Genomic DNA, 14848 nt, shown 5'->3' with positions numbered 1-14848 from the left:
ATAATAAAGGTCACGTAAAATAAACGTCACGTATAATAAACGTCACGTATAATAAACGTCACGTATAATAAAGGTCACGTAAAATAAACATCATGTATAATAAACGTCACGTATAATAAACGTCACGTATAATAAACGTTACGTATAATAAACGTCACGTATAATAAACGTGACGTATAATAAACATCATGTATAATAAACGTCACGTATAATAAAGGTCACGTAAAATAAACATCATGTATAATAAACGTCACGTATAATAAACGTCACGTATAATAAACGTTACGATAATAAACGCCACGATAATAAACGTGACGTATAATAAACATCATGTATAATAAACGTCACGTATAATAAAGGTCACGTAAAATAAACGTCACGTATAATAAAGATCACGTAAAATAAACGTCACGTATAATAAACGTTACGTATAATAAACGTCACGTATAATAAACGCCACGTATAATAAACGTCACGTATAATAAACGTCACGTATAATAAACGCCACGTATAATAAACGCCACGTATAATAAACGTCACGTATAATAAACGCCACGTATAATAAACGTCACGTATAATAAACGTCACGTATAATAAACGTCACGTATAATAAACGCCACGTATAATAAACGTCACGTTAAACGTCGCCAACGGACCGCGACCTGAGAGGCGTGTCTTAAGTTCCTCGTGCAGATCTTAAAGCGGCGTCGCCTTGACGGCGTCCTCGTCTCTCGCCATGGCGTGGTTGTCGTACATCTCCAGGCTCTTCTTCCGGCCGCCGCCCCCTCCCGCCTTCTCGGCGTCCTCCCTGCAGCACTTGCAGCAGCAGCAGCAGAGCTTGCCGCAGAAGCCGAAGACGGAGGTGACCACGGCGTCCCACGGCGCCATGGAGTGCAGCGGCCGCGGCAGGAAGTCCCAGTTCTGGAGGCACGAGGGCAGGAAGCGGGCGCAGCGCGACTGCATCACGTTCACCACGACCACGAAGACGACCAGCGCCACGAAGGGAACGCCCACGCCGACCAGCACCCGCCAGCCGGCCAGCGACAGGCCGAACACGGTCAGGGGGAAGGCCAGGAAGCACAGGAAGAGGTAGAGCACGGCGAACCAGCGGTACTCCGCCGTGCGGTTCCCCAAGGCGCGGGCCAGCCGGATGGGCAGCCGCGTGAAGGGGACGGGGTAGAACAGCAGGATGCCCATGATGTTGAAGAAGAAGTGGCACAGGGCGATCTGGGAGGAAGGAGAGGACGTCTCAGTGAGAGGTATCGGGATCTGGCAACCGCGACAACAAAATCCATGTTTCATGAAACGTTGGTGAAGCGATCGGTTTGGTTCACGCAAAGAACTAAAAGATTCAGGTAAGACAACAGCAACTACGTCTTTGTAGCTGTAACAATACAACTAGCGTCAGTAAACTAGCGTCAATACAACTAGCGTCAGTAAACTAGCATCAATACAACTAGCGTCAGTAAACTAGCATCAATACAACTAGCGTCAGTAAACTAGCATCAATACAACTAGCATCAGTAAACTAGCATCAATACAACTAGCGTCAGTAAACTAGCATCAATACAACTAGCGTCAGTACAACTAGCATCAATACAACTAGCGTCAGTAAACTAGCGTCAATACAACTAGCGTCAATACAACTAGCATCAGTAAACTAGCATCAATACAACTAGCGTCAGTAAACTAGCATCAATACAACTAGCGTCAGTAAACTAGCATCAATACAACCAGCGCCAGTAAACCAGCGCCAATACAACCAGCATCAGTAAACCAGCATCAATACAACCAGCGCCAGTAAACTAGCATCAATACAACTAGCGTCAGTAAACTAGCATCAATACAACTAGCGTCAGTAAACTAGCATCAATACAACTAGCGTCAGTAAACTAGCGTCAATACAACTAGCATCAGTAAACTAGCATCAATACAACTAGCGTCAGTAAACTAGCATCAATACAACTAGCGTCAGTAAACTAGCATCAATACAACTAGCGTCAGTAAACTAGCATCAATACAACTAGCGTCAGTAAACTAGCGTCAATACAACTAGCATCAGTAAACTAGCATCAATACAACTAGCGTCAGTAAACTAGCATCAATACAACTAGCGCCAGTAAACCAGCGTCAATACAACCAGCATCAGTAAACCAGCATCAATACAACCAGCGCCAGTAAACCAGCATCAATACAACCAGCGCCAGTAAACCAGCATCAATACAACCAGCGCCAGTAAACCAGCGTCAATACAACCAGCATCAGTAAACTAGCATCAATACAACCAGCGCCAGTAAACAGCATCAATACAACTAGCGCCAGTAAACCAGCGCCAATACAACCAGCATCAGTAAACCAGCATCAATACAACCAGCGCCAGTAAACCAGCATCAATACAACCAGCGCCAGTAAACCAGCATCAATACAACTAGCGCCAGTAAACCAGCATCAATACAACCAGCATCAGTAAACTAGCATCAATACAACCAGCGCCAGTAAACCAGCATCAATACAACCAGCGTCAATACAACCAGCATCAGTAAACTAGCATCAATACAACTAGCGTCAGTAAACTAGCATCAATACAACTAGCGTCAGTAAACTAGCATCAATACAACTAGCGTCAGTACACTAGCGTCAATACAACTAGCATCAGTAAACTAGCATCAATACAACTAGCGTCAGTAAACCAGCATCAATACAACTAGCGTCAGTAAACTAGCGTCAATACAACTAGCATCAGTAAACTAGCATCAATACAACTAGCGTCAGTAAACTAGCATCAATACAACTAGCATCAGTAAACTAGCGTCAATACAACTAGCATCAGTAAACTAGCATCAATACAACTAGCGTCAGTAAACTAGCATCAATACAACTAGCGTCAGTAAACTAGCATCAATACAACTAGCGTCAGTAAACTAGCATCAATACAACTAGCGTCAGTAAACTAGCATCAATACAACTAGCGTCAGTAAACTAGCATCAATACAACTAGCGTCAGTAAACCAGCATCAATACAACCAGCGCCAGTAAACTAGCATCAATACAACTAGCGTCAGTAAACTAGCATCAATACAACTAGCGTCAGTAAACTAGCATCAATACAACTAGCGTCAGTACAACTAGCATCAGTAAACTAGCATCAATACAACTAGCGTCAATACAACTAGCATCAGTAAACTAGCATCAATACAACTAGCGTCAATACAACTAGCGTCAGTAAACTAGCGTCAATACAACTAGCGTCAGTAAACTAGCGTCAATACAACTAGCGTCAATACAACTAGCGTCAATACAACTAGCGTCAGTAAACTAGCATCAATACAACTAGCGTCAGTAAACTAGCGTCAATACAACTAGCGTCAATACAACTAGCGTCAGTAAACTAGCGTCAGTAAACTAGCATCAATACAACTAGCGTCAATACAACTAGCGTCAGTAAACTAGCATCAATACAACTAGCATCAGTAAACTAGCATCAATACAACTAGCGTCAGTAAACTAGCATCAATACAACTAGCGTCAGTAAACTAGCATCAATACAACTAGCGTCAGTAAACTAGCATCAATACAACTAGCGTCAGTAAACTAGCATCAATACAACTAGCGTCAGTAAACTAGCGTCAATACAACTAGCATCAGTAAACTAGCATCAATACAACTAGCGTCAATACAACTAGCATCAATACAACTAGCGTCAATATAACTAGCATCAGTAAACTAGCATCAATACAACTAGCGTCAATACAACTAGCGTCAATACAACTAGCGTCAGTAAACTAGCGTCAATACAACTAGCGTCAATACAACTAGCGTCAGTAAACTAGCATCAATACAACTAGCGTCAGTAAACTAGCATCAATACAACTAGCGTCAGTAAACTAGCATCAGTAAACTAGCATCAATACAACTAGCGTCAATACAACTAGCGTCAGTAAACTAGCATCAATACAACTAGCATCAATACAACTAGCGTCAATACAACTAGCGTCAGTAAACTAGCGTCAATACAACTAGCGTCAGTAAACTAGCATCAATACAACTAGCGTCAGTAAACTAGCATCAATACAACTAGCGTCAGTAAACTAGCGTCAGTAAACTAGCGTCAATACAACTAGCGTCAATACAACTAGCGTCAATACAACTAGCATCAATACAACTAGCATCAGTAAACTAGCTTCAATACAACTAGCGTCAGTAAACTAGCGTCAATACAACTAGCGTCAGTAAACTAGCGTCAGTAAACTAGCGTCAATACAACTAGCGTCAGTAAACTAGCATCAATACAACTAGCGTCAATACAACTAGCGTCAATACAACTAGCGTCAGTAAACTAGCGTCAGTAAACTAGCGTCAATACAACTAGCGTCTGTAAACTAGCGTCAATACAACTAGCGTCAGTAAACTAGCGTCAGAAAACTAGCGTCAATACAACTAGCGTCAGTAAACTAGCGTCAATACAACTAGCGTCAATACAACTAGCATCAATACAACTAGCGTCAATACAACTAGCATCAATACAACTAGCGTCTGTAAACTAGCGTCAATACAACTAGCGTCAATACAACTAGCGTCAGTAAACTAGCGTCAATACAACTAGCGTCAGTAAACTAGCGTCAATACAACTAGCGTCAATACAACTAGCGTCAGTAAACTAGCGTCAATACAACTAGCGTCAATACAACTAGCATCAATACAACTAGCGTCAGTAAACTAGCGTCAATACAATTAGCGTCAATACAACTAGCGTCAATACAACTAGCGTCACTACACCGTTAGCATCTCCCGATATAAAGGGATCCAGAAGGAAACGTGCGTCTCACCTGCAGCGAGTTGGCCAGCGTCTCTCCGGGGCTCGCCATGGCGGCGAGGATCGCCGTGGTGGTCGTCCCGATGTTTGACCCCAGGGTCAGAGGATACGCCCTCTCCAGGCTAATGACGCCGATGCCTGTCGGAAGCAGAACGACGAGGTTTGAGTCGCGGCGTGCGACCGAGCGGCGGGTTTCCAGAAGGTCGCCGACTCACCGACAAGAGGCGTTATCGCCGAGGTGAAGACGGAGCTGCTCTGCACGATGAAGGTCATCCCCGCCCCCACCAGCATGGCGATGTAGCCGGTCACCCAGCCGAAGGGGAAGGGGAAGTCTGCAGAGGAGCGGAGCGACCGCAGGTGAGCGATGAACCCCGGGGGGGCGGGCCCGGCGAGGGGGCGGGGCCCGGCGAGGGGGCGGCGGCTCCTCACCTGTGTTGAGCACCTTCTTGATGACCACGGCCACCTGGCCCCGCAGCATGGAGTTGAGCAGCTTGACGATGAGGATGAGGCAGGTGCACAGCGTCAGCAGGGCCAGGCCCAGCAGGATCAGGCCCACCGCCAGGTCCGGCAGGTTGGCGTTCACGAACATGTGGAAGCCTGCAACCAGACGGAGACGGTCACAGCGCCCCTACAGGCCTGGCAGGGGATCGCCTCGTTGGCCTGTCTGCTGAGCCGGAATGCAATATGGAGGGTTTATTTACACTGAGCACCTCTCCTCTCCTCTCTCCTCTCCCCTCTCCTCTCTCCTCTCCTCTCTCCTTATAGACGTTTAGGATACACTGAGCACCTCAGTTGAACATGGAGCTTTATTTTGAAAAGCCTGTATTTGTGTACCGAGCTACAAAGTGACCTGAGGAGCTAACGTTTAACTAGCGCTAGCCTTCAGCTGAAGGCGTTGTCATGGTTTCTCCACACTTCCCTTTCTCGTTATCTTCTTTATCTCGTGTCTCCGGGCTCCTGGGGGACGTCGCTCACAGCGCTGACCTACTTCCCCGGGTCGTGGTCACGTGACCCTGGAGGTTCATGAATGGCCGTATTGAGCAGGTGGACGCGCTCCAGAGGTTTACGCTGAGTCACTGTTACGACTCAAAGGAAACGTTGTCTGGAGGAGCATCAGGGGGCGAGGGAGCACTGCTACAGGATCTCTCTCTCTCTCCCTCTCTCTCCCTCCTCTCTCTCCCTCTCTCTCTCCTCCCTCTCTCTCTCTCCCTCTCCCTCCCTCTCTCTCCCTCTCTCTCCCTCCTCTCTCTCTCTCTCTCCCTCTCTCCCTCCCTCCTCTCCTCTCTCTCCCTCCCCCCCTCTCCTCTCTCCCTCCCCCCCTCTCTCTCTCTCCCTCTCCTCTCTCTCTCCCTCCCTCCCTCTCCTCTCTCCCTCCCTCCCTCTCTCTCTCTCCTCTCTCTCTCTCCCTCCCTCCCTCTCTCTCCCTCTCCCTCTCCTCTCCTCTCTCTCTCCCCTCCTCCTCTCCTCTCTCTCCCCTCCCTCTCTCCTCTCCTCTCTCTCTCCTCTCTCTGTCCTCCCTCTCTCCTCTCTCTCCCTCCCCCCTCTCTCCCCTCCCTCTCTCCTCTCTCTCTCCTCCCTCTCCTCCCTCTCTCCCTCCCTCCCTCCCCTCCCTCCCCTCTCTCTCTCTCTCTCTCGCTCTCTCCCTCCCTCTCCCTCCCTCTCCCTCCTCTCTCTCCCTCCCTCCGCCCCCCCCTCCTACATTTCTCCTGGTAGTGGGTCCAGGAGGAGTTCATCTGGGTCCAGGTCATGTTCCCCTCCTCCCAGCAGACGGACCCGGCGGAGCAGTTTCCCACCGTGACGTTCCAGAAGCTCTGCAGAGGAGGATCCGTAATTAGAGACGAGCCGCTGATCTCTAAATGACAACACGCCTCGGCCTGAAGTCACCGTGCCGTCACCGCGGTGCGGCGCCGGCACGATGCCAGGAGGAACTGCAGGCCGAGGCCTGGACCGGGACCGGGACCGGGACCCACCGTGTTGGTCTCCTTCTTGCACCAGATCTTGATCAGACTCTTGTTCCGGGCCGCCGGGTCCCCGGTGGCGATGCCGGTAATGACGGATTTATCCAGCTAAGAAAACACAGAAGCACACACAAATACACACACACACACACACACACACTCACAGGGGTCATCCACATGTTGACCAATGGGTTTCCAGGACTTTGAACTTAAACATTTCCATGACCAATCATTTAGTGAAATCTCGGTGCAGACATGAAGAAGTGATAAAACTTATTTAAGGAACAATAAGAATCCCAAAGCATAAAGTTTCTACCTTAATGACTCAAATGAATGAGACAATAGTTTAGATTAAAAGAATAAAAGATGTTCGTCTTTTCAACAAGAACAAGACTTTTCCAGGTTTTCCATGACGACGAACCCTGTATATATATATATATATATATTTATATATTTATATATAAATAAATATTTATATATATATGTATATACATATAAATATATATATATAACTATATATATATGTATATATATGTATGTATATACATATATAGATATGTATATATACATATAAATATATATAAATAAATATATATATAAATATAATATATATATTTATATATAGATATAAATAAATATATATAAGTATATATATATTTATATATATATATATACTTATATATCTATTTATAAATATATATATATAAATATACTTATATACATATATATATATATATGTATATATCTATATAAAATCAAAACATTGTCCATGTGTGCTGCGCGGCGCCCTGCGGCTGCACCTGTATGATGGCGTCGGTGAGGGGGTCGGTGATGACGTTCAGCAGGTCGGGGGCGTTCTCTCCGCCCTGGATGTTGAAGGACTGGATGATGAGGTGCGTGAGCTTGTACAGGACGCCGGTGGCCACCTCCAGCGGCAGCAGGATCATCACCGACAGCCAGTTGAAGAAGTCGTGGACCGTGGCGCCCGCAAAGGCCCTGGGGGAGCGAAGGGGACACGCTCCTTGATTTATTAGCCAATCGGGAGCCGATCACCTCCGACCTCCCTCCTCGTTTACCGGCACTCTGCTTCACCTGCGGAACTCGTTCCGGTCGCCCGCCTGCATCATCGCCACGATGGTGTTGGTGACCGAGGTGCCGATGTTGGCGCCCATGATGATCGGCACGGCGGACTTGACGTCCAGCACTGAGGGGCGTGAACCATGACACGCGTCTGTTTGTAGTCGTTATGTTTATCTTTAAGTTGTTTTGTGTCTATTTGTAGTTGTTAAGTCTCTCTTTGTAGTTGTTTTGAGTCTCTTTGAAGTTATTAAGTGTCTCTTTGTAGTCGTTATGTTTCTCTTTGTAGTTGTTTTTTTCTCTCTTTGAAGTCGTTATGTATCTCTTTAAGTTGTTTTGTGTCTCTTTGTAGTTGTTATGTGTCTATTTGTAGTTCCTATGTGTCTATTTGTAGTCTTTTCATGTTTCTTGTGGTCATTTTAAATCTTTGTAGATGAAGAACATTTGGGTCCCCCAGTTGTAACATTAGTAATCCTTCCATGAATAGTAGCATCTATGTAGACGTGTTGACCACTGTGTGTGCGTGTGTGTGTGTGTGTATGTGTGTGTGTGTCTGTGTGTGTATGTGTGTGTGTGTGTGTGTGTATAGGTGTGTGTGAGTGTGTGTGTGTGTGTGTGTGTCCTACTCACGTCCAGAGGACACCATGCTGACCACAATAGAGGACGAGGTGCTGGAGCTCTGCACCAGCACCGTGACTAACACCCCGATCACCAGCCCGGCCACAGGGTTGGACAGGATCACGTTGTCCTGGAAGATGTCACCGGCAGCTTTACCTGCACACACACACACACACACACACACACACACACACACACACACACACACACACACACACACACAGACACACACACACACACACACACACACACACACACACACACACACACACACACACACACACACACACAGACACACACACACACACACACACACACACACACACACACACACACACACACACACACACACACACACACACACACACACACACACACACAGACACACACACACACACACACACACACACACACACACACACACACACACACACACACACACACACACACACACACACACACACACACACACACACACACACACACACACACACACAGACACACACACACACACACACACACACACACACACACACACACACACACACACACACACACACACAGACACACACACACACACACACACACACACACACACAGACACACACACACACACACACACACACACACAGACACACACACAGACACAGACACACACACAGACACACACACACACACACACACACACACACATACACACACACACACAGCGCGTTACATAAGCAGCGCTGTGCTTATCAAGGACATAAACTCTACAGATATGAAGCGTGACCTCTGACCTCCGACCAGCTGGAAGGCCGAGCTGAGGACGTCCAGCGAGCAGATGAACAGGTACAGGAGGCCGAGCAGCGCCACGGTCTTGGCCACGCCGGTCAGAACCCTCAGGAGCCTCCCCTTGGTGTCCAGGTCTGTGGGGGGACACACAGAGACGAGTGAGAGGCGGGGCCTCGGCGGCGAGGAGCACGGCGAGCGGCGAGCGGCCTCACCGGACCACCGGACCCCAGTGTCTTTGAGCTCCGGGAGGTCCCAGGGGTCGTCTGCATCCGGGTCCCGGTTCACCAGGTCCGCCGTGGAGTACGCCGGCAAGATGGCGGCATCTTTGTGAGCATCATCATCATCTGGGGGGGGGGGGGGGGAGGGGTTAGAAACCAGCAGGACCCCCGAGCAGGTCTCTAGTCTCTACAGGTCTCTAGTCTCTACAGGTCTCAGGTCTCTACAGGTCTCTAGTCTCTACAGGTCTCAGGTCTCTACAGGTCTCTAGTCTCTACAGGTCTCTAGTCTCTACAGGTCTCTAGTCTCTACAGGTCTCAGGTCTCTACAGGTCTCAGGTCTCTAGTCTCTACAGGTCTCTAGTCTCTACAGGTCTCTAGTCTCTACAGGTCTCTAGTCTCTACAGGTCTCAGGTCTCTACAGGTCTCTAGTCTCTACAGGTCTCAGGTCTCTAGTCTCTACAGGTCTCTAGTCTCTACAGGTCTCTAGTCTCTACAGGTCTCAGGTCTCTCCAGGTCTCTACAGGTCTCTAGTCTCTACAGGTCTCAGGTCTCTCCAGGTCTCTAGTCTCTACAGGTCTCTAGTCTCTACAGGTCTCTAGTCTCTACAGGTCTCTAGTCTCTACAGGTCTCAGGTCTCTCCAGGTCTCTAGTCTCTACAGGTCTCTAGTCTCTACAGGTCTCAGGTCTCTCCAGGTCTCTAGTCTCTACAGGTCTCTAGTCTCTACAGGTCTCTAGTCTCTACAGGTCTCAGGTCTCTAGTCTCTACAGGTCTCAGGTCTCTCCAGGTCTCTAGTCTCTACAGGTCTCTAGTCTCTACAGGTCTCAAGTCTCTACAGGTCTCTAGTCTCTACAGGTCTCTAGTCTCTACAGGTCTCAAGTCTCTACAGGTCTCTAGTCTCTACAGGTCTCTAGTCTCTACAGGTCTCAAGTCTCTACAGGTCTCTAGTCTCTACAGGTCTCAGGTCTCTAGTCTCTACAGGTCTCAGGTCTCTCCAGGTCTCAGGTCTCTAGTCTCTACAGGTCTCAGGTCTCTCCAGGTCTCTAGTCTCTACAGGTCTCTAGTCTCTACAGGTCTCTAGTCTCTACAGGTCTCAAGTCTCTACAGGTCTCTAGTCTCTACAGGTCTCTAGTCTCTACAGGTCTCTCCAGGTCTCTAGTCTCTACAGGTCTCAGGTCTCTACAGGTCTCTAGTCTCTACAGGTCTCTACAGGTCTCTAGTCTCTACAGGTCTCTAGTCTCTACAGGTCTCAGGTCTCTAGTCTCTACAGGTCTCTAGTCTCTACAGGTCTCTAGTCTCTACAGGTCTCTACAGGTCTCTACAGGTCTCTACAGGTCTCTAGTCTCTACAGGTCTCTCCAGGTCTCTAGTCTCTACAGGTCTCTACAGGTCTCTACAGGTCTCTAGTCTGTACAGGTCTCTACAGGTCTCTACAGGTCTCTAGTCTCTACAGGTCTCTAGTCTCTACAGGTCTCTAGTCTCTACAGGTCTCTACAGGTCTCTACAGGTCTCTAGTCTCTACAGGTCTCTACAGGTCTCTAGTCTCTACAGGTCTCTACAGGTCTCTACAGGTCTCTAGTCTCTACAGGTCTCTACAGGTCTCTAGTCTCTACAGGTCTCTACAGGTCTCTAGTCTCTACAGGTCTCTACAGGTCTCTACAGGTCTCTACAGGTCTCTAGTCTCTACAGGTCTCTACAGGTCTCTAGTCTCTACAGGTCTCTACAGGTCTCTACAGGTCTCTAGTCTCTTCAGGTCTTGGGGGGTAGAGGGACCTACCGAGAGTCCGGGAGGAGCCGGTCCCCCCCTGAGGTCTTGGAGCCATGGCGGCGGTCTGCGGTCACAGAGAAGGTCACATGATGGACTGTTAAATTATAAAATGAAAAGTTCAAGCCAGCTTTTCAAAAATAAAATGACTTCATTTAGATTTGAGTCTCAAACAATCTGCATCACGTGATGAGACTAAACCACTCAGAGCCTCGACGTGATTGGCCCAGAGGATCAAACGTTAAACATCATAAATAATTCTTTAAGTTTCCCCGGTTAACTTCACTGCGACCCTCCTGCGACATTCTCCCGCGCTTCTTCCTCCTCCTCTTCCTCCTCTTCCTCCGTATCTAATCTATTGGACGTGAATTCCCGGTAGCAGCGAGTCCTCCGCGACCCCGCGGACACCGGGAGGCTCTACACCGGGAGGCTCTACACCGGGAGGCTCCACACCGGGAGGTTCCACACCGGGAGGTTCCACACCGGGAGGTTCTACACCCGGAGTCTTTACGCACCTGCAGCGGAGCACCGTGAGCGGACAGCGGGGAGCTTCACCTGGAACACCTGTTACCTCCTCCAGAGGAGCCGGCTTTTATAGCGGGACACACACACACACACAGACACACACACACACACACACACACACACACACACACACACACACACACACACACACACACACACACACACACACACACACACACAGACACTCACACAGACACACACACACTCACGCACACACACAGGTTCAAAGGTCACAGGTGATTTATTAGTGATAAACGAACTGGAATCGTTTTAATTAATCATGACTTTATTCACAGTGAACATAATTCTTGGTGTTTGATGAGAATCTGACCCAGAGACGTTTATGTTGTATTTATTTGTAATAACATATTATAACATGTTGACTTCAGTGAGGTGACGTCACACCGGATACATACTCGTATTTGTATAAACTCCATATGAACGGCTGCGGGCTGGAGGACCTGCTGCCCCCTGGCGGCGGAGCGAGGAACTAGGGCCAAGATGTTGTGAACGCTTTGCTTCATGAGGTGACCTTTGACCTGACGGTAGGTCTCAGAGAGGCTGACATGTTTATCACTGACATCTTGATGACTGGGTGGTTTACGGTCTTCAGGAGCTCACAAAACAAACCAGGTTCACGTGTTCATTATGTCTCTATATTCTATGTGTTATTATTTAGACTATACACACATATATATTATTATAATTAGTAGTATTCATTTAATACTCATATATATATATAAATGTGTATGTGTAAATGTATATACATAAATACACACACACACACACACACACACACACCTTAAGGCGTATGAGTCGTGGTTTAGAGGAGATACGAATAACTCAACTTATTATGTCAATAAAACTAGAAGAAGTCAATCAGTTCATCTTTAAAGGAACAACTCCTCCTTCTCCTTCTCCTCCTCCTCCTCCTTCTCCTCCTTCTCCTTCTCCTCCTCCTCCTTCTTCTCCTCCTTCTCCTTCTTCTCCTCCTTCTCCTTCTTCTTCTCCTCCTTCTCCTCCTTCTCCTCCTCCTTCTCCTCCTCCTCCTCCTCCTCCTCCTCCTCCTCCTTCTTCTTCTCCTCCTTCTTCTTCTTCTTCTCCTTCTTCTTCTTCTTCTTCTTCTTCTTCTTCTTCTTCTTCTTCTTCTTCTTCTTCTTCTTCTTCTTCTTCTTCTTCTTCTTCTTCTTCTTCTTCTTCTTCTTCTTCTTCTTCTTCTTCTTCTTCTTCTTCTTCTACCTCTCTTATTGATGATGTATTATTGACTCCATCCTGAAGAACAATGTGATGAACAATATGATGACATAGTTGTATGTAAGCTGGTGACCGCCCTCAGTGTTTATCTCTGTTTATCAGGAGCTCCGTCCTCATGCATTATGGGATGCATTATGGGATGCATTATGGGATGTATTATGGGATGTATTATGGGATGTATTATGGGATGCATTATGGGATGTATTATGGGATGTATCCACCGACCTCGACCTCCGCCCGGCGCCGCTTTACGAGTCGGCCGGTTGCTGATTGACGAGGTCTCGAGGCATCAGAAGACCCACTTACATCAGCCTCACCTTTGAGCCCCCCCCCCCCCCCAACCTTCAAAGTACTTTTGTGTCTTTATACATATATGTGTTTTTATATTTTAATAAACTTGTGTTCTTTGTTGTACCTCTGTAGTCTCCATGCTCCTTGCTGTCCTCGTGTGATCCGTCTGCACCAGATCAATGATTGGCCAGAGGGCGTGGGGGGGTGGTGGGGGGGGGGGGTCAGTGGGTTGATGCCGTGCTGTAACTCGTGCAGCTGGAGCGCCACGCTGCAGCCGAGCTCCATAAAACCATAAACCTGATCCACGAGGACCCAGAGAGACCGCCTTCAGGTCCAGGTTCAGGTCCCTGGAGCCTGGAGAGACTCTAAATATATATATGTCTATATATGTATATATATATATATATATACATATATATATATGTTTATAGACATATATATATATAAACATATATAGATATACATATATATGTATATATATATATATATACATATATACATATATATGTATATAAACTAGGGCTGTCAATCGATTAAAAAAAATTTACTAATTAATCGCACATTTTGAAATTCATTAATCGCGATTAATCGCGATTAATCGCAATTAAAAGTTAAAAGTTCATTCTTTTTAAAGACCAAACTTCACACAGAGCTGTGTTTCAAAGAGGCTCCTACATATAAAGTGCCAGCGAGGTGTTTAATATTGTGGATGATAAATTGTTTCTTCAGTGAAACATCAGATTAGTAAAAAAAAAGAAGTATATTGAGACTCCATTGGTCCTGTCATCTTTAACATGAACAGCAGAACCAGTGGCCTTGGTAACTGACTGACATTCACATATGTCCTGTTCACCCTCTGGAGGCTGGGCTCATGTCTCCATTTTACAAACAAAATGTAAATTCACCTTTTAAAGGCGTTTGCATGTGACACATACCCACGTGTTATACATCAAACATTCCAGAACAATCTCAGCTCTATTCAATGAGGTGCTGTGTTCTCTGGTTCTCTGACTGACAGGCTGCTATAGAGCCTCACCCGTGAGGTGGGAGGTCCTTTGTGATTTACTGAGTGTTCATTGGTTGTTTTTTCCCCAAAATGTTGACAGACAAACGGATTGACCAATCACGGTGAAGGTTTCGTGTGACGAGTTCTTTCCGCGCCACTTCACCCGACACGTCGCCCCTCCGTTCCTCTGTGTCTCAGAGGGGGAGACGGGAGGAAGGAGGAGCAGGAGGAAACCCGACTGATTCATCCACGAGTTAAACTGATTTATGATCCTTATTTTCGTGGAGAAATAATTGTTTTAAAAACGGAAACAGTGTTAAACCGTACTGCCGCGGTTTGACACTCGGTTTGAGTGTAAAAACTTCAACGAACACCGGAAGTAAACAAAGTTGCATTAATTGCGGTAAAATATTTTAGTGCGTTAACGCGGCCAAATTAATCGCATAGATAAACGCGTTAACGCTGACAGCCCTAATATAAACATATATACAGGACTGTCTCAGAAAATTAGAATATTGTGATAAAGTTCTTTATTTTCTGTAATGCAATTAA

The 14848-nt window shown here is 46.7% G+C and overlaps 1 protein-coding gene across 1 annotated transcript; it reads right to left on the bottom strand.

Moving 5' to 3' along the window:
- Positions 1 to 541: 541 nt before the first annotated feature.
- On the bottom strand, positions 542 to 11789 carry slc34a2b (solute carrier family 34 member 2b). The gene is made up of 13 exons (XM_056415081.1): positions 11736 to 11789; positions 11233 to 11317; positions 9453 to 9584; positions 9246 to 9374; positions 8479 to 8622; positions 7864 to 7975; positions 7572 to 7767; positions 6784 to 6879; positions 6513 to 6624; positions 5243 to 5410; positions 5029 to 5145; positions 4827 to 4951; positions 542 to 1227 (listed from the first exon to the last, which is right to left on the bottom strand). Exons 2-13 carry the CDS (start codon positions 11276 to 11278, stop codon positions 697 to 699), a joined length of 1908 nt encoding a protein of 635 aa, XP_056271056.1. The 5' UTR covers positions 11279 to 11317; positions 11736 to 11789; the 3' UTR covers positions 542 to 696.
- Positions 11790 to 14848: the final 3059 nt, after the last annotated feature.

Source organism: Pseudoliparis swirei, chromosome 5, assembly GCF_029220125.1.
Source record: "Pseudoliparis swirei isolate HS2019 ecotype Mariana Trench chromosome 5, NWPU_hadal_v1, whole genome shotgun sequence".
NCBI classification, from domain to species: domain Eukaryota; kingdom Metazoa; phylum Chordata; class Actinopteri; order Perciformes; family Liparidae; genus Pseudoliparis; species Pseudoliparis swirei.
Note: the sequence above shows the minus strand (reverse complement) of the source record. Positions and strands in the feature narration are given on the sequence as shown.